The sequence below is a fragment of the Pantherophis guttatus genome, chromosome 2, assembly GCF_059756535.1.
Source record: "Pantherophis guttatus breed Tessera chromosome 2, ASM5975653v1, whole genome shotgun sequence".
NCBI classification, from domain to species: Eukaryota; Metazoa; Chordata; class Lepidosauria; order Squamata; family Colubridae; genus Pantherophis; species Pantherophis guttatus.
Genome location: NC_142064.1, coordinates 264,589,891 through 264,610,261, shown reverse-complemented (window position 1 = coordinate 264,610,261; position 20,371 = coordinate 264,589,891). Strand labels below are relative to the sequence as shown.

The 20,371-nt window shown below is 42.7% G+C and overlaps 3 protein-coding genes across 3 annotated transcripts in view; 1 reads left to right on the top strand and 2 right to left on the bottom strand.

Moving 5' to 3' along the window:
- LOC132710889 (uncharacterized) overlaps positions 1-13,859 on the bottom strand; it is a 40,760-nt gene extending 26,901 nt beyond the window's left edge. The window contains exons 1-2 of the mRNA XM_087884134.1: positions 13,586-13,859; positions 4,629-6,409 (exon numbers count right to left, since the gene is read on the bottom strand). Of these exons, the coding sequence (XP_087740260.1) occupies positions 4,629-5,874 (1,246 nt within the window). The 5' untranslated portion in view covers positions 5,875-6,409; positions 13,586-13,859. The remainder of the gene's footprint in view (positions 1-4,628; positions 6,410-13,585) is intronic.
- Positions 1-20,371, top strand: part of LOC132710035 (uncharacterized) — a 173,535-nt gene that overhangs the window by 80,007 nt on the left and 73,157 nt on the right. The window lies entirely within an intron of this gene.
- LOC148115761 (uncharacterized) overlaps positions 1-20,371 on the bottom strand; it is a 321,967-nt gene that overhangs the window by 289,873 nt on the left and 11,723 nt on the right. The window lies entirely within an intron of this gene.

Genomic DNA, 20,371 nt, shown 5'->3' with positions numbered 1-20,371 from the left:
TGGAGGCATTTGTTGGAGGGCACTGGTACCAGATTCGAAGTATGGACGGACCATAAAAATCTCGAAGCACTCCAAAGCCCCAGACGCTTGTCGCCTAAACAAGTACGTTGGGTGCAGTATTTCCAAAGATTCAATTTTGAACTTAAGTATGTGCCGGGAGGGAAGAACTTCCTAGCAGATGCTTTATCACGGCTCCCACAGTTTGACAGTAAAAGGGAAGAAGTCGTACAAGCCATGATCCCTGGTAAGAACAGTGGGCCCAAACGGCACGTACCAGATCTTTGTCCTCATGGGAAGATGAGCTACGTCGAGAGGTGGCTACGGATACCTGGTTGAAAAACCACGACACTAGGGTAACATGTCGAGATGGTTTAGCTTGGGTAGGGACCAAGTTATATGTTCCTGAAGCCTTAAGGCAGTCAGTATTAAATAAATGTCACGATGCGAAAACGGCAGGACACTTCGGATTTCTTAAAACGTTACACCTAGTACGACGCCAATTTTGGTGGCCACGTATAAGGAAAGAGGTCGAACAGTATGTAAAGGGGTGTAAAGTATGTGCGATGGCTAAACCTCGACCAGGAAAGCCTCTTGGCCTTTTACAGTCGGTGGCAGAACCAAATAGTCCCTGGGAGGAGATCGGAATGGATTTTATTGTAGATCTCCCAGAGAGCAATGGCAATACGGTGATATGGACCGTGGTTGATCTATTTTCCAAGCAGGCTCATTTTATCCCGTGTCATGGCTTACCATCAGCTCGAAAGCTGGCGAAATTGTTTATATGGCACGTATATCGACTGCATGGAGCACCCCGACGCATTATTTCCGACAGAGGTGTACAATTCACCTCGGTATTTTGGCGTAGTTTCATGAAAATGATAGGCTCGTCACAGGGTCTGAGTTCGGGTTTCCATCCTAGCACCAATGGAGCAGCAGAAAGAACAAACGCCATGGTGGAAAGGTATTTACGTTGTTACGTATCATATCAGCAATCGGATTGGTCAGAGTTACTCCCCTTTGCAGAAGTGGCGTATAATAATACTGTTCACGGCAGTACGGGTATTACACCATTTCAGGCTGTTTCAGGAAAAAACCTTCCTGTGATCCCCGAGTTAGCTCTCCAGAACCCAGATAAGGTGTCACCAGGTAGTTGGGCTGCTCGTGTTCGAAGTCTTTGGCCCCAAATAAAAGAGGCGTTGGACAAAGCAACTAAAATCTATAAATACCAAGCCAACAAAAGAAGAGCAGACCACAAACCATTTGTAGTTGGGGATTTAGGTTACTTGTCTACAAAATATCTCAAACTACGAACACCGAGTCGTAAATTGGGCCCCAAATATTTAGGGCCCTTCCCTGTAGTAAAAGTGATTAACCCCGTTACAGTGGAATTAAAACTACCGCCATTGCTGGGGAAGGTCCACCCCGTGTTTCATAGTAGTTTGTTAAAACCACTAGGTGTCATTAGCAACCAGACATTAAGACCAGGCCCGGTAGAAGGGGATCATTATGAGGTTGAGGATGTATTAGACTCAAAGCTCAGTAGGGGAGTCCTAAAGTATTTAATCAAGTGGAAGGGTTATCCGTTTGAGGAATCATCATGGGTTAGGGCTACGAATTTGCGGGCTAACCGGTTGGTTAATCAGTTCCATCGAAAATATCCACATAAACCAGGGCCTTGGGGTACAGATATAAAACCCTAATACAATATTAACGGTGGATTGTTATATCTTCCAGGAGGACACCTGGTAGGGGGAGCTGCCTGTCGAGATCCCCTCGCCACTCAGCGGGATGGTGGCAGCTGCGGATCCTGGCGCTATGCACATGAAGTTGACCCCGCTGTTCTACCTACTTGGATCGACGGATGGGGTGTCGGGTGGGGTGGTTGTTTACACAGGTGGTGGTGGGTGTTTAGCATAATTAGTAGGCGGCCGGTCACGCTGCGGTCGGAGCTAGGTTTCTGTTTAACTGCTTTGCTGCAATTGCTGACTCATGCAGGGGCGGGTGCTCTATCCGGAAGGGCGTGTGAGCCAATGTAATTATTGGGCGCGTGGGTTTAAAAGGCGTTGGAAGGCGGCTGCTCCCAACGCCGACTTTGTATGCCTTTTGCATTAATTGTTTTCTTCGCTACTGACGGTGCTAGCGACCGTTTGAAATAAACCGCTTACAGCAACTAAGACTTGGCAGCGTATGTTTATCCGACGTCTCCTGGACACGCAGTTAGGAAGCTAGACAGTTACATTCACTAGCAAACCTCTAGAGATGCTCCTGCACCCCAATAGTTGTAGAGAGCTTAAAGTCTTGTTGTAAGTAAACATTGACAACAAGCTGAACTGGGCCTGCATGGGCACAGGGGGAAGAATCAGACTGGAATTTCTGGACCAGTGGGTCAAAATCAGTAGTGGGTTTCAATTCTGTTCACTAACGGTTCGCTTGTGCGGACGCAGGCTGCTTCTGTGCATGCGCAGAGACGTCCGGGTGAGTGGAGCCTCTCGCTCTACCACTTTGCCTGATCTGGAGCAAACCGGTAGCAACCCACCACTGGTCAAAATGTTTATATTCCCTGACCGTATCTCACAGAGCGCATAGTTGCCCTGCGGACCTTGTAGGCAGGGAGAAATAATGAGATTATCAAAAATATTCCAACGTCATGCTGTACTCTATAGGGTGCTTGCCTGTTTCTACATCTTTCTAATGTAGTGGGCCAACGGTATATATAAGCTGCGGTTCTGCTTTAGGTCAGGGCTGCTCAGAAAGCTGCCAATGCTTTGCTGGAATCCACTGTGCACAGTGATTGTTTGAATGCTTAATATATGTTGAATCTTCAAAGTGATTGGTTGCTTTAGATGAGGCATGTTTTGGCCACAATATTCCCTTACTTTATGCTTTTTTTTTTACCTCTCTTCTCCCCCATTGACTGCCAGGAAGTAATCAGGTTGCTCTCAGTGAGGTGTGTGTGTGTGTGAGAGAGAGAGAGAGAGAGAGAGAGAGAGAGGGAGGGCGGGAGAGAAAACACACTGAAGAAGGAAATGACAGTTTGTGTGTTGCTGTCAATAAACCTGTAATAACTAATCCATTAAATCGCCAGACATTGAGTGCCACTCCAAAAAGATTTGAGTAAACTTTTTCTGCAGCATACTTGATGTCCTTCTTGCTTGCTTGTTGTTCTGGGAGCCTCCCACCATCAACAGTGTTTCCTCAGAGAAGTCACAGGGAATTTATAGGTGCAGGAGGAGGGAAGCAACTTTTGACTCCAATTCAAGAAGTTTGGTGGGTTTTACATAATTGCCCAATTTCTACAAAAATAAATATCCAGCAACTTCTTATGCTGAAGGCCAGATAGCTATTATCAAAGTAATATGTTCCAACTTTTGAAGCTAAATATGGAAATTTTGATAAAATTATTTGGGGAATAGACAAGAAAATGCTAGCAAAAATATATAACTTCTTATTAGATGAGGATAGGGCAGAGATTATAGCAAAAAATCAGCTAAATATTTTGGAAAAAAACCTGGGAGACAGATTAAACTTTAATGACTGGGAGGGCCTGGAATAGGAATTATAAAATGATGAAATCAGCAACATTTAGAGAAAACCATTATACAATGCTACACAGGTGGTATCTAGCACCAGCTAGGTTAGCGAAAATGTTTCCCAATCTCTCAGCCACGTGTTGGAAATGTGGAAAAACGGTCGGCACCTTCTATCATCTATGGTGGACCTGTCCAGAGACCAAAAGGTTCTGGTCAAAAATCCGATATTGGCTTTGTGAAATAACGGGACAGGAAATAGTTCTATCTCCAGAAATCTTCCTCCTGGGTATAATCGGAGACGGCCTCAATAAAAACAAAACTCAACTCATAATCCAGATTATAACTGCGGCTAGACTAGCCTTTGCGAAATACTGGAAAAATAAATCCATACCCTCAGAAGAAATACTAATAAATAAAATCCTAGAGTGCGCAGAAATGGCAAAATTGACGAGTGAGATAAATAATGAGGAGAAATCTAAATATTATGAAGTATGGGGAAATTGGTACAATTGGTTAAAGAACAAGACAAAAACATGATTTTAGGATATGACTTGTTATGTACTCGAAGTACGAGCTATATTGCATAGAATATTGAACAGCTAAGGATGAAGTTTATTTAACGTATGATTCCGTAAATTGTATAAACACTGTACCTCTGAAGGAAATAGAGATTGTATATTTTTTTTTATATAATGGAAAATTTAATAAAGTATATTAAAAAAATAACAACAAAGTAATATGTTCCAACTTTTTCTTTCCTCTGTCCCATCTAATACCATTACATATTTGCCTACAAAAAATCAGGTAAATTCTAATTAATTTAATCAATTTAAATGATCAATATCTCAGCTGGATTTACAATGGGACACCAGAAATGAAATTGAAGCCTTCTCTACACTTATCATTTGGCCATCATGTGGATTTTTCTGTGAGCAATAAGGGTGGAATATTTCCTGAAGCACTGTCCACACTCGGGACACTAAAACGGTTTCTCCCCTTTGTGTATAAGGACGTGATTCATAATATTAACCCTAGTACTGAGATGTTTCCCACAGTCTGGAAACTCGTACAGTTTCCCTCCTGTGTGAGTCCTCTGATGTTTACTCAGACTGGAATTATGACTGAAACTTTTCCCACAATCAGGACATTCAAAGGGTTTCTCTCCTGTATGAGTCCTCTGATGTTGAACCAGGCTGGAATTCTGACTGAAACTTTTCCCACAGTCAGGACATTCAAAGGGTTTCTCTCCTGTATGAGTCCTCTGGTGTTTCACCAGGTTGGAGTTGTTACTGAAACTTTTACCACAATCGGAACATTCAAAGGGTTTCTCTCCTGTGTGAATCCGCTGGTGTTGAACCAGGGTGGAATTCTGACTGAAACTTTTACCACAATCGGAACATTCAAAGGGTTTCTCTCCTGTGTGAATCCGCTGGTGTTGAACAAGGGTGGAATTCTGACTAAAACTTTTCCCACAGTCAGGACATTCAAAGGGTTTCACTCCTGTATGAGTCCTCTGGTGTTGAACCAGGCTGGAATTATGACTGAAACTTTTCCCACAGTCAGGACATTCAAAGGGTTTCTCTCCTGTGTGAATCCTCTGATGTTGAACCAGGCTGGAATTTTGACTGAAACTTTTCCCACAGTCAGGACATTCAAAGGGTTTCTCTCCTGTATGAGTTGTCTGGTGTTGAACCAGGCTAGAATTCTGACTGAAACATTTCCCACAGTCAGGACATGCAAAGGGTTTCTCTCCTGTGTGAACTCTCTGATGTTGAACCAGGCTGGAATTCTGACTGAAACTTTTCCCACAGTCAGGACATTCAAAGGGTTTCACTCCTGTGTGAATCCTATGGTGTTTAATCAGACTAGAATTCTGACTGAAACTTTTCCCACAGTCAGGACATTTCAAGCGTTTCTCTCCTGTGTGAGTCATCTGGTACTGAACCAGGCTGGAATTCTGACTGAAACTTGTCCTACAGTCTGGAAACTCGTACAGTTTCCCTCCTGTATGAGTCATCTGGTACTGAACCAGGCTGGAATTATGACTGAAACTTTTCCCACAGTCAGGACATTTAAAGGGTTTTTCTCCTGTGTGAATCCTCTGGTGGCCAATGAGGTTCGAATTCCGACTGAAATTTTTCCCACAGTCAGGACACTCAAAGGGTTTCTCTCCTGTGTGAATCCTCTGGTGGCCAATGAGGTTCGAATTTTGACTGAAACTTTTCCCACAGTCAGGACATTCAAAGGGTTTCTCCTTGGTGTGAATCCACGTTGCCATGCTTGCTAAAGCATTTACCGCATTGGGAACATTTGTAGGGCTTCTCTCTTGTGTGGGTCCTTCCATGAAAGAAAATGGAGTTGTTCTGACCAAAGCTTTTGCCACATTCAGAGTATTTGTACGGTTTTTCTCCAGTCTGGATTCCCTCTGGCATAATCAGCTGTGATTTGCAAGTTGTATCTTTCCCAGAACAGAAACGTCTATGGAGCTTTTCCACAACTAATATTCTTGAGGTGGTCAAAAATATGGATAATCCCTTTAGTGCTGCTTTGATTTACTGGTGATTTTCTTCCTCCCAGAGCGAGGCCTGCAACACTGTCTGCTCTACATGGCTTCCTCCCCAGTAACTTCCAGATATTTCCCTCTTTTCCTGAATGGAAAAATAATCTCCCTTGACTTTTCATGTAACGTATGCTTTAAATTCACACTCTATTTTTCCAGTTAGAAATCTCTTCTTGATTTTCTCTCATTTCTCTCTCACCTGCTGGGGGACTCTCTGAAGGAAATGGAAAATATTTTGATTTCTGGACTGACTTGTTTTGCTATTCAAAGTTGTTTGTTATCCTCAGTTGTCCAGAGTGCTCATTGCCATCTTCTTTGTCTATAAGATTCAAATAAAAGTGTATCTTTAATTGTGCATAAAATGGTTGCAGAAGATGAGAAAAGAAGAAAAAAGTTTACATTATAATGAAAAAGCAAACATGCCACATTGCTCCAATAAGCTGTTACATTGATCATGATTCAATTGACACATGGAAGACCACCCAGATCCAAGTTCGAATATCCATTCAATGATTCTAATTCGATTGTTGATTTCAGTCAATCACAAATTCTTAGCAATGCAAAGGGTTGTTTTCAAATACAATCAATTGAAAAAGAAACTACACCTGCTTTGATTTCTTGTGGTTTTACTTATCAGGGTATCATAAATATCGCAACAGAACAGAAGAGAATAACAGAATTGGAAGGGACCTTGGAGGTCACCCTATATCATTTCAGACAAATGGCTGTCTCATCTCTTCTGAAAAGCCTCCAGTGATGGAGCACCACAACTTCTGAATTAACTGCTGGTTAATTGTTCTCACCATTAGGAAATTTCTCACTGCTTCCATAGTATAAAGAGGGGAAGTAGCAGCCACGTACAGGGTATCATAAATATCATCGCAACAGAATAACAGAATTGGAAGGGACCTTGGAGGTCACCCTATATCATTTCAGACAAATGGCTGTCTCATCTCTTCTGAAAAGCCTCCAGTGATGAGCACCACAACTTCTGAAGGCCAGCTGTTCTGCTGGTTAATTGTTCTCACCATTAGGAAATTTCTCACTGCTTCCATAGTATAAAGAGGGGAAGTAGCAGCCACGTACTGCTAATAAAATGCCCTTGATCAATTGATCATCAGCAAGTATCATTACATCTATCTCTGACACTGAGTTGTGTGTTAACACAATGCCAAAGAATAAAGAATTAGCAATGATCTTAGAGAAGAAATTGTTGCTGCCCATCAATTTGGGAAGGTTTAAAAGGTCATTTCCAAACAATTAAAAACCCATCATTCTACAGTGTGGAAGACAAGCGTAAAGCATTCAGGAGAGTTGCTAATCTTCCCAGGAGTGGACGTTCAAGGAAATTCAGCCCAAGGTCAGACGGTGGAATGGCCAGAGAAATTGCAAAGAGTTATATCTCAGACTCTACAGCAGGGCTGTCAAACTAGTGGCCTGTGGGCCAGATGGGTCACACACTGGCCACAGCCACGTTTAAAGAAGGGGAAAAAAGTTGTGATACGTCACATGATCTTGCCGTGATGACGCATGTTTGATGCCCCTGCTCTACAGGCTTCAGTTAGCATGTTAAATGTTAAGATTCATAACAATGGAATTAGAAAAATACTGAAGAAGTATGGTTCATTTGGAAGGGTTGAATGGAGAAAGCCTCTTCTCTCTAAAAAGGTCATATCACATGGCTGTTGTTTGCAAAGTTGCATCTGAAGAAATCACAGGACTTCGGGAACACTGTCCTTTGCACAGACCAGACCAAAGTGGAAATGGTTGGCCATAATGCAATTGGGCCAGAGGCCATCACACCAATAGCTAAAGCTTGGCTGACAAAGGATTATGCAACAGGATAATGGTCGCAAAACACAACAGCAAATCTACAACAAAATGGCTGAAAAAGAATCAAGATGCTGCAGTCAAAGTCTAGACCTCAACCCAATTGGCAGGACCTCAAGAGGGTTGTGCATAAAAAAACACCCTCAAACCTCAATGAACTGAAGCAATGTTATAAAAAAGACTGGGCCAAAATTCCTCCACAACACTGCAAGAGACTGATAAAGTCACACAGAAAAGAATTACTTCTAGTTGTTGCTGCTAAAGGTTGTTCTACAAATTATTGAATCATACATTTTTCATACATGACTTCTCCGTTTTGGCTTCCTTTTTATAAAATAAATGATGACCTGATGTAATATTTCATGTGTTGTTGTTCATCTATTGTTGTATTTACTGACTATTAAGAACTTCTAAGGACCAATTGATTTTTACTATGTCTTGATACATAAAATCATTAAAGTCAAGGTAAGTATACTTTCTTTTTCACATGACTGTTTATCTGGAGGTCCTGGGGGGAGCCTCGACCAGTCAAGAAGATTTGCTACAAATCCAGATAGCTGTTCAAGATTTGGATTTAATTGATATACCAGAAGAACCAAAGGATCAAAAACAGACCATAGCAGCAACAGCTAAACGCAAGGAAGAATTAAGACAGCAACAACTCCAGATGGCAACTCAAGGAACTACGAAAACAGAAGCAGTGGGAGGAGCCAGACCTAAAGGTCAAATTTGACCATCAGCAAATGCTCCAAATGCTTCAGAGGCCCAAAATGGGAACTAGATTTTTAACTTGGAATGTTAATGGTTTGAATTCTTCACAGAAGAGGAGGAAAATATTTCACTATCTTAAACAATTTAAAAATGACGTAATTTGTTTACAAGAGACTCATATTAGGATAGAAGATCAAAAATATTTAATAAATACAAGATTAGGTACACATTATGTAGCAGCAGCACCACAGAAGAAAAATGGTATAGTTATATATTTGAAAAGAGACTTAATTGCTAAATTAATTGAAGCAGATGATCAAGGAAGATTCTTAGCGATTGAACTTTTAATAAAGGGAGAAAAATTACTTTTAATTGGAGTATACGCCCCGAAGCAACAACAGGAAAATTTTTATAGTTGTCTACATTCTAAGTTGACACAATGGGGATACAAAACTTGTATCCTACCGGGTGATTGGAATGGTGTTTTGGATGTTAAAAAGGACAAGAAGGGACCTAAGCAAAATGTTTCAGCAAAAGCAAGATTGCCCAAATCGTTTTTGGAGATGATGGATGATTGGGAGTTGAGGGATATTTGGCGTGAAAGAAACCCAGACGAAAAAGATTTTACTTTCTTTTCGGATAGACATCAATCCTTTTCAAGGATTGACTTTATACTAATTACTAACGACCTCTTTTCTAGGGTGAAGAATACGAAGATTTGTTCAAGAACATTGACAGACCATAGTCCAGTCTGGATGGAACTGGAGTATGGAAAGGGGCTTAGGAGGTCCTGGAGGTTAAACGATAATTTGTTTAGATATGAAGAAAATGTTAAAGAGTGTAAAAAATTTATGAAAGAATTTTTTGTTATGAATATGCAAAAGGGTACATCGATGGAAATGGTGTGGGATGCAAGTAAAGCATATATGTGAGGTATTTTGATATATTTGAATAATAAGTATAGAAAAAAACAGGGGGGAAAAAGAAAGGAACTAGAAGAAGAGATTAGAAAACAAGAATGAGCTTTGATAGCTAAACAGATAAGAGAATTAAAGAGGCAATTAATTTACTGAAAGGTCAATTTAACATGTTAATAGCAGACCAAGTGGCAACTAATTTACAATATGCTAAACATAATACTTTTTGTAATGCCAATAAACCTGGCAGATGGTTAGCATATTTGTTAAGGAAAAAGCAGAAATCAAGGACTATCGAGAAAATAAAATACAAGGGTAAAGAGGTTCATGAGCAAGAATTGATTAAAAAATCTTTTTTAGAGTTTTACTCAAGGCCGTATACTGGTGATAAAATTCAAGACACAGATATAGATAGATATTTGCAGAAAGAGAACAGTTATATAACTTCAAAAGAGCAGAGGGATAGTTTAAATCAATTGATTACTTCCGAGGAAATTTTGTTTGCAATTAAGCAGTTGAAGGTGGGTAAAGCTCCTGGGACGGATGGTTTGACAGCTGTTTATTATAAAAGTTTACAGGAGGAAATGGTGGAACCACTGAAGGAATTATTTAACAATATACAACAGGGAGGAGAGGTACCTCCAACTTGGAAGACGGCTTTTATTTCTTTGATCCCAAAAGAGGGTCAAGATCATACAGATCCAAAAAACTACAGGCTGATTTCATTTTTAAATACATATTATAAGATTTTTGCTAAAATATTAGCAAATAGATTAATGATAGTTATGCAACAAATGATTCATCATGATCAAATTGGTTTTATAAATGGTAGACAAATGAAAAGTAATGTAAGGCAAATTGTTAACTTACTAGAGTATTTGGGGAGGAACAACCAGGTCCCCGCAGTGCTAGTATTTTTCGATGCTGAGAAAGCCTTTGATAGATTGAATTGGCATTTTCTATTGAAATTAACAGAAAGGATGCAACTTGGAGATTATTTTATACAATCTATTAAGGCAATATATCAGAAACAAACAGCGCAAATAATAATTAATGGTGGTTTAACAGATATTTTTAATATAGAAAAAGGAACAAGGCAAGGTTGTCCCTTGTCTCCATTGTTGTTTATTTTGACGCTGGAAATTTTACTGAGTAAAATACGTGGGACAGATACAATAAAGGGAATTAAAATCAGACAGCATGAGTATAAGTTACGGGCATTTGCGGATGACCTGGTTGTTACCTTAGCCCAACCAGCACAATCGATTACAGCCTTGATGGATATAATTAACCCATATGGACAAGTATCTGGTTTTAAAATAAATACAGCTAAAACTAAAATAATAGCTAAAAATATGACTAGAAGCCAAAAAGAAGAGATAGAAAGGGTAACAGGATTTGAGATAGGAAAGAAGGTTAAATATTTAGGGGTTTATATTGTGACCACAAATATGAAACTATATCAGCACAATTATGAACCGTTGTGGCAAAAAATACAGAAAGAGATGGAAAAGTGGAAAAAATTACAATTGTCCTTGCTGGGAAGGATAGCGGCAGTAAAAATGAATGTCTTACTAAGGTTTTTTTTTTTTTTCAAATGATACCTATACTTAAAAAAGGTGAAAATTTGAAGGAATGGCAGAAGGGCATAAATAAATTTGTGTGGGCAGGGAAGAAACCGAGAGTAAATCAAAAGATAATGCAAGATACGCGAGAAAGAGGAGGTCTTAAAATGCCCACTTTAAGATTGTATTACGAAGCCGCTGCCCTCTCAGCAGTTACTGATTGGATAAATTTAACGGAGGAAAAGATATGAAACATTGAAGGATATGGTCTGGTCTACGGCTGGCATGCTTATTTATTGTATGATAAGAAAGTAGATAAGACTTTTAAAAGTCATATATTAAAGAATGCTTTATTGCGTGTCTGGAAGAAGTATCAATACAAATTAAACGATAAGTTACCAATATGGACAGTACCCAGACACGCGATAGAGAATATAAATGTGGAACAAAAACAAGTTAAGATTACATATAAGGAACTCCTTTATAAAGAAGGAGTTAGATTACAACTAAAATCTATGGAACAATTAAGAGAAGAAGGAATAATTAGAACTTGGTTTCAGTATGGACAGCTGCAGGCCAGATGGTGAGAAGATCAGAAAACTGGTATTTTGCAACAGGATGAGAACTTGATAAAACAAATAAGAGACAAAAGTCAAATGCATATAAAAAGGTTGTATAATGTATTAGTGGAAATAGATTCAGGAACAGAGCTAGTCAAGAATTGTATGATAACATGGGCACAAAATATAGGAGAACCAATAATGATGGAAACATGGGAAAAGATATGGGTTAGAAATGTAAGATTTACACAAGCCCAAAATTTAAGAGAGAACTTTTATAAAATCTTTTATAGATGGCATTTAGATCCAAAAAACCTGGCCTGTATGTATCCAAATTTACAACCTAAGTGTTGGCGATGTGAGTGTGAAGACGCTACGTATTTTCATATATGGTGGACATGTAAAAAAATTAAGGCTTTTTGGATAAAAATATGGTGGATTATTCAAAATATTTTAAAGAAAAAGATCAAATTTACACCACGGTTTTTTTTGTTGGGAATAGTTACGGATTGTACTGTGACAGAGACTAAGTTGTTTTTAAACTTAATAACAGCAGCCAGGTTACTGGTGGCACAGTATTGGAAGAAAGAAGACCCACCTACTATTGAGGAATGGACATTAAAAGTCGTGCATTTGGCAGAGATGGCGAAAATTTCATCATATTTTAAGATTACTCAAACGAAAGATATATATATAGGAATGGAGAAGGTGGATTGACTATATTCAAAACAAGTATCAGACTAAGAAGTTTCATACAGCTTATGAATGAAACATTTTTAATCTTTAGTTTATGTTTATAGTGTTTTGAGTTATAAGGAGTTAAAGACCTAGGGAGAATTTGAAGCCAACAAATTGTTAGCATATTTTAGTTTTATGTTTGTGAATGCTATACCCTGTGCTTGTTCTGGGAAGTCTAGGGAGGGGGATGGGGGGAAGGGGGAGGGGGAAAGGGTGAGTGGGATGGGGAGAAAATGTTTGTATCTTTTATAAAACTTTTCAATTAAAAAAAAAAAGCCTTTTGAAGCCATGGAAAATTTCACAGGAAACACTAGCCTATGGGTTAGGAACATAACCAAAACCACAGAAGGCAAACTTGATTATTTTCATTATTTCTATACTTCTATATCTTCTCTGTCATGTGCCAACTGCCTCTTATGTAATGAAGCGAAAGCAAAGAAATGTATAAATATCTGCCTTTCACTACACTCAGGGTTCCTTCCTTCTTAGGAAGATGAAGAAATGCATTGGCTTATCAACACACACACACTTGGACTCTGTCTCTTATTTCACTGAGCCATATCTGTCAATCGCAGTTATGTCACGGTAAGGTTGGTGGCCAATACATTTTATAAATAAATACAAACATTCAATAGCTATTTTTTAAAAAGTGCTGGGTTAAGCACAGTGGAGCCTGGGGGGGCACCAATAGGAAACACATACTTGTTAGCTAGAAATGGAAGTAGAACAAAACAAGAACAACCCAAAAAAGACCAGAGGCAAATAAATCCGATCTTGTTGCCCAGAAAACATCAGGTCCATAAGAGAAGAATTGAGTTGGGGGGACCTTGGAGGTCTTCTAGTCCATCCCCTGTTAAGCCAGGAGACCCTATTCCGTCCAGAACAAATGGCTGCCCAATCTCCCCTCAAAACCTTCCAGTGATGAGAGCAGCCACAACCTCTGGAGGGAAGCCATTCCCAAAGAACCAACCTCCACTTGAAAGAGGCTTTTTCAAGCTTCCCACCAGCAGAAATTGCAGCCCCCAGTTTCCCAGCCTGCAGCACCAGTGGGCTTCCATTTGGGGAGGGAAGGAACCTGCAGCAGCCGCAGCTGAGAGGCTTCAGCCCAGTTGCTTCTCCGCTTCCAGCCCAAGTTGCTCCCGGACTCTCCTCCCACCTGCTGCCCTCCACTCACCTGCCAGCTGCTGCTTCCACCATGGAAACAGCACAAAAGCCGCTCTGCACACACCACCTTCCTCCCATCAGTCATCCGGAAGAGGAAGTTCCTCTGCGCGTCTCCTCTCCTCCCAGCCTTTCTAGCAATGCAGTGTTGATGGCTTTCTAGGCACCGATGTTGCCTGACCGCCATCTAGCGACAGGAGGTGGAAAAACACGCTTTTCCAATCTCCACCAAGGCGTTTGGAAGAGGTTTCCTGTGATTACATTGCAGCAGGTCGTTTTCGATTCCTAGCAACCGATCTTTGTAACTGAGCCAAGTGAAAAAGTGAAACGTGATGCTACTTCGTTTTTGGTGCTTTTGGGTCAGTCTTGATGCCTGCCCTTGCAGTTTCCTTTGGAAGGGTTTTGGGGAGGGGTTCCCCCCCTTTCCTGCTTCCAAGGGCTGAGAGACTGGCCAAAGTTGAGCAGATGGTTTTGCCCTTCAGGTGGGATTGGAACTGAGCGTTTCTCTGTCTCTAACCTGGTGCCTTCACCATTACACCAAACTGGAACTTCTTCCTCCCCACAAAATCTACCCATTGACCTGTTCCTGGTGCTCCCACAGCAAATTCAAGGCTGCAGCTTTTAAGATCAATGATACAATGAATAAATAGAGTTGGAAGGGACAATGGAGGTCTTCTGTTCCAACCCCCTGCTCAAGCAGGAGACTCTATACCATTTCAGACAAGTGACTATCCAATCTATTTTTTAAAACTTCCAGTGATGAAGCACCCACAACTTCTGAAGGCAAGCTGAAGGCACTTATTAATTCACACATCAATTCACATTTCCAGGTTGCTTCTCTCCTTCGTTAGTTTCCATCCATTGTTCCATGTCTTGCCTTCTAGTGTTTAGGAAGATAACTTGAGACCCTCCTCTTTGTGGCAGCCACTCAAATATTGGAAGACTGCTATCATGCCTCCCCTTGTCCTTTTCATTAGACTAGACGAGGGGTGTCAAACTCAAGGGCTGGTGGCCGGATGCAGCCCTCCCGAGCTTTTTCCTGGAAGAGGTTTGCAGGAAGCCATCGCAACCAAAAACAGCTTGGGAGCCAGTTTTCTCTGGCAGAGTGCTTGGGCCACCAGAGGCGCCCCCAATGTGAGTGATATCGAGCTGGCCACGCCCAACCTGGCCATGCCCTCTCCGGCCCCCAGAGGTCAAACACAACCCTGATGTGGGCCTCAATGAAATCGAGTTTGACACTCCTGGACTATGTTGAGGGTAAACTGCCCTCTGCAGAGTAGAGCGACGGACCAGACAGCGTTGCAACACAGATACTCTCAGACTCTGAACGTTGTTAGAAAAATAAATAGTCTTTACTTGTTGTAAAACAAACAAACCTGGCTTCTCATAAACAAAGATAACACTTTCAATACAAAACAAAGTTTGCTTACAGTTCTAGTTCTGTAACACCGTCACAGTATCTTTAGCAGTAATATCACGAGCAGGAGTGAGCAGGAGTGAATGAACTTCCTGCCTTCCTTTTATTTCTGTTTTAACCACTTAATCAATTAGTCATCTTGTAGCAGTTAAAGTTACAGTACATATTATCTACCCAACCGTAGGATAAGGATCCAACAGACTAGACATACCCAATTTGTGTAACTGTTCTTTGTATGTTTCAGCTTCCAGTCCCCTAATCATCTTTGTTGCTCTTCTCTGCATGCTTTCCAGAGTCCCAATATCTTTTTATATTGTGGTGACTAGAATTGGATGCAGTATTCCAAGTGTGGTCTTACTAAGGCTTTGTGAAGCAGTACTATAACTTCATGTGATCTTGATTCTATCCCTCTATTAATGCAGCCTGGGATTGTATTGGTAATTTTGGCTGCTGCCAATCACAAAAAAATAGTAAGAGAACACCTGTCTGATCTTGATGAATACAAATCACCAGGACCTGATGGATTACATCCCAGAGTTCTAAAGGAGCTGGCAGATGTCATCTCAGAACCACTGCATCACATCTTTCAAAAATCCTGGAACACCAGGGAACTACCAAAGGACTGGAAAAGAGCTAATGTGGTTCCCATCTTCAAGAAGGGGAAAAAAACAGACCAAAACTACAGACCAATCAGCCTAACATCAATACCTGGGAAGATACTGGAAAAGATAATAAAGAAACAGATCTGCCAACACCTAGAAACGAGTAAAGTAATAATTAGCAGCCAGTACAGGTTTGTTAAAAACAGATCATGCCAAACCAATCTTATTTCATTCTTCAACATAGTGACTAAATTAGTAGACCAGCAAAATCCTGTGGACATAATATACTTAGACTTCAGCAAGGCATTCGACAGAATAGACCACAACCTACTTCTTCATAAGCTAGAAAAAAGTGGGATAGATAGTTTCTCTGCCTACAAGATATTATCACAGATGCTTGGTTTACTTTTGCAGTTCTCAAAACTGAATTTGACTCAGCAGAGATCACATGTCTCTTCTTCACAGCAAAAATGTTATAACATGAACAGAGTTGAGAAAAAGACCTTAATCCTATTGTTCTACAAACCTATTGTTGTAGCGCGGGAATAACGAGAGGCACAAGCAGGCTAGTAACAACAGCTCTTTAATTCAGGGTGAGACTTCAGCAAAGGAACACAGGCAACAGCCCTCTTTATATACTTTTCAGGGGCGACCAGGAACCAATCAGAATTCACAGTACATTTGAATTTCCCGCACAAATTAGATACATACATAACACCCCTCCACTCCCAGAAGGCACTTATTCTATCTATTTACATATTTACATACAAAATCACGCAGGTGACCAGGGCGTGTCTTAATCCTGGTTGACCTGCGCAGTTCAGTTGTTGGCGAGGCGTCGAGCTGGTCGGAGGGACCTCCCTTCTCTCCCGGCTCCGCCAATGGAACCTCCTGGATTTCTCCGGAGGTGTGGCTATCTCCGGCTGGGAGTGTCGACTCACTGGGGCGGCGCTGGAACTCAGGGTTGCCAGATAAGTATTCCGGCTTACTCGGGCTTGAGGTAGCTGTGTCAGGAAGACCTTGATAGTTAGGACATGAGTTTTCATTTTGTAAACGTTTACGCAATTGATCTATATGCCTCCTCCAGATTTTACCATGCCCTATATCGACTGTATATGACTTTGGGCCGGTAATTCCTACGATGGTTCCCTCTACCCATAAGGGCCCATTGGTGTAGCTTCTAGCAAAAACTGGTGTTCCCACCTGGAATTGTCTTAGTCCTCCCACTTCCCCCTTGAAGCTATCGGGGGAGTAATTGGGATGCAGTCGGTCGAGAACGCATTTTAACTTTCGGCCCATTAAGAGCTTGGCTGGGCTGCGGCCTGAGGTCGGGCACGGGGTGGCGTGCTGTACCGCTAAGAACTCATCTATTCTAGCCTGCCAATCCCCTGCATCAAGCCAGGAAAGAGCTTCTTTGGCCGTTCTTACAAATCTTTCTGCAAGGCCATTAGAAGCCGGATGAAAAGGAGCGGATAATTCATGTCTTATGCCTAATTTGGCTAGGTAGCCTTCAAATTGAGTTGCCATGAATTGGGGGCCATTGTCGGATACCAGGGTGTCCGGCAACCTGTGTGTTGTGAATAGTTTTCTGAGTACTTTGATTACGGCCTTAGAAGTGGTAGATGGCATTAGGACAATTTCGAGCCACTTAGAATATGCATCTACAATAAGAAAATTCTCGCCGTGGAACGGGCCAGCGAAATCGATGTGAATCCTCCCCCATGGCCCCTTTGGTTTTTCCCATTCACGAACGGGAGCTATGGGCGGATCTGGGCGGGACTCCTGGCAGGGCCTGCACTTCCCCACCCACTCAGTGACATCTTGGTCGAGATGCGGCCACCAAACATAACTACGAGCTAGGCCTTTCATACGCACAATACCAGGGTGTCCCTCATGCAGAATTTCTAAAACTCTGTGCCTTAACTGCGAAGGAATGACCACCCTGTCTCCCCATAACAAGCAACCCCCCAACATTGACAGTTCATTTTTTTTGTTAAAGTACAATTGAAAGTCACCACCGTCCACCTTGGTAGGCCAACCCCTCGTTACCCAGCGCATTGCGCATTACAGTGCACAAAACAGAGTCTCTGGCAGAAAACCTCGCCACCTCGTTTGAAGAAATGGGGCCCGGGGAAACAATGCCAATCAGTAAAACAGGGGCTTCCGGGGTCGGGTTGTCCAGCAGTTCGTGCAAGGGGCATCGACTGAGGGGGTCAGCATGTCCTAAAGTTTTGCCCGGCCGATGGAGCAGTCTGTAAAAGTACGCGGCTAAGAAAATGGACCATCTGGTCATCCAGGGGGAAAGAGCAGCCGGGGTCGGTTTATCTCCAGCCAAAAGTCCCAAAAGAGGTTGGTGGTCCGTAATAAGTTCAAAAGTGCGGCCAAACAAATGCTCGTGAAACTTTTTGACCCCAGCTACAGCCGCTAGTGCCTCTCTATCTAGCTGGCTATAGTTTCTTTCAGCACTAGACAAAGTGCGAGAGTAATAGGCGATGGGCGCCTCTAACCCATTCGGCAGTCTATGGCTTAAAACCACGCCTACACCAAAGGGGGAAGCATCACAGACCAATACTAGAGGTAGTTCGGCATTGTATTGGATGAGGAAACTGTCCTCAGACAAAAGTCTCTTTACTGCGTTGAATGTGGCCGCTTCTCGCTTGCCCCAAACCCACGGAACATTTTTTCCAAGGAGCCTGTGCAGAGGCTCCGCAACGGTGGCTTTGTGTTTCAAAAACATTGTATAGAAATTGAGAAGGCCCAGGAAAGCCTGCAGTTTGGATTTTGACTTGGGGGTGGGCGAGCTTTGAATGGCCCTAACTTTGCTTTCTGTGGGGTGAATGCCTATGCCGTCAGTTCTGTAGCCTAAGAATTCCACTGATGGAACCGCTATCTTGCATTTTGTACGCTTGAGTTTAAGTCCCGCTTCTCTGAACCTCGTTAGGACTTGTCTAACCCTCTGGCCTAACTGAGTCTCATCTTGGCCACTAATCAAAACGTCGTCGAAATATGGGACGACACCTGGGAGGCCTTGTAGTAGGCGCTCCATTGTGCTTTGAAAGAGTCCTGGGGGGATGCTGACCCCAAACTGAAGCCTGGTGCATTTAAAGGCACCTCTGTGAGTTACTATTGTCTGTGATTCTGCCGTAGCGTCATCTACTGGCAGTTGCTGGTACGCCTGCGCAAGGTCTAGTTTTGCAAATAGCTTGCCAGGCCCCAGGGAGTGTAGTAGATGGTAGACTATCGGAACCGGATAGGCACTCTGCTGCAACGCCTTGTTAATCGAACATTTATAGTCGGAGCAAATTCTAATTGAGCCATCCGATTTGACTGGTGTGACTATCGGGGTTTCCCACTTAGCGTGATCTACGGGAACTAGCACCCCTTGCTTAATGAGCTTGTCGAACTCCGCATCAATTTTGGGCTTTAAAGCAAATGGAACTCCTCTTGCTTTCAGTCTGATTGGCGCTACGTTGGGGTCTAAATTAAAGGATATAGGGGTCCCCACGTACTTGCCTAGAGTCTCTTCGAAAACGTCCCGAAACTCGTGGAGCAGGGTTTCTTTAAGTGATGATCCGCTGATGCTGTGAACGCCCGTGAAGCCCATGCCGAGGGCCCGGAACCATTTCATGCCCAGTAGACTTGCTAGGGGCTTGCTAACGACGGTCAGGGGCAGCTCTTTCTGGAACTTGCCGTAGGTGACCCAGAACGTGCCCACGCCTTCAACGGGAACTCAGTTTCCCTGGTAGTCGAGTAGGCGGATTTTCTGACGGGACAGCTGGTTCTTCTGAAGCTTGGGCAGGAGTGCCTTGAGTGTTGACCAGGACATGATCGATAACGTAGACCCGGTGTCGATTTCCATTTCGCATGATCTGCCATGGATTTCTACTTTCGTGTAGACTTTCTCATCGTCGGTTGTGCTGGCTTGGCCGATTCTCGTGCTATAGGTCTCCCGCTTTTGAGGTTCGCGCCGTTTTCTCACGCCATCATCTTTGATTGGCTGTTTTGAACGAACCGGTTCTGGTTGGTCGCAGTAGTCACGTGACTTTCGACTACGCGGAAATTGAGCTCTGCAAACTCGTGCTAGGTGGCCTTTCCTGTCGCAACACCTGCAAATGGCTTCTCTGTATTTACATGAATGTCTCTCGTGATCCCCGCCACAGCTGGGGCAGTTCTCGTGGCGGCGGCTTTGTTCGCTCGATTTCTTTTCTGTATGGAAGACGTCCTCGTCCGACTCTTCCTCTGTGCTGGTTCGCACCTCTTCTCTGTGGACGGGGGCTGTTTTTGGCCCGTCTTTGCTTGAACTGGGTCGCTGCAGCGCCTCCAAAGCTTTCGTTGATGCCTCGTGTGCTCGGCCTTCGTCTAGCGCGCCGGCTAGCGTTAGGTCTGGCTTGGCTAGAAGACGCCTTTGTAACCGGGTATCTCGAACCCCGCAAATCAGTTGTTCAAGTAACGCGTCGTCTAAGTCTCTGTAGTCACAATGTGTTGCGGCTTTACGGAGCGCGGCCACATAAGCACTGACCGGCTCTCCTTCTTTTTGAACTCGTTGCCGGAGTTCATAGCGCTGAACGAATTTAGATGGAACTGGAGCGTAGTGGGCTCTCAGGTTGGCCTGAAGGACGTCCCAGGGAACCGTCTTGACTGGGGTTGGCTCGCAGAGGGATTCGGCCATCTCGAATACGTCTAGCCCGCAGAACAGAGCCCTTTTTCTGTTCGCTGAGAGCCCTTGCATTTCACTCGCTTCCAGGGAGCACTTGAACTTGGTCAGATACGATCCCCATTT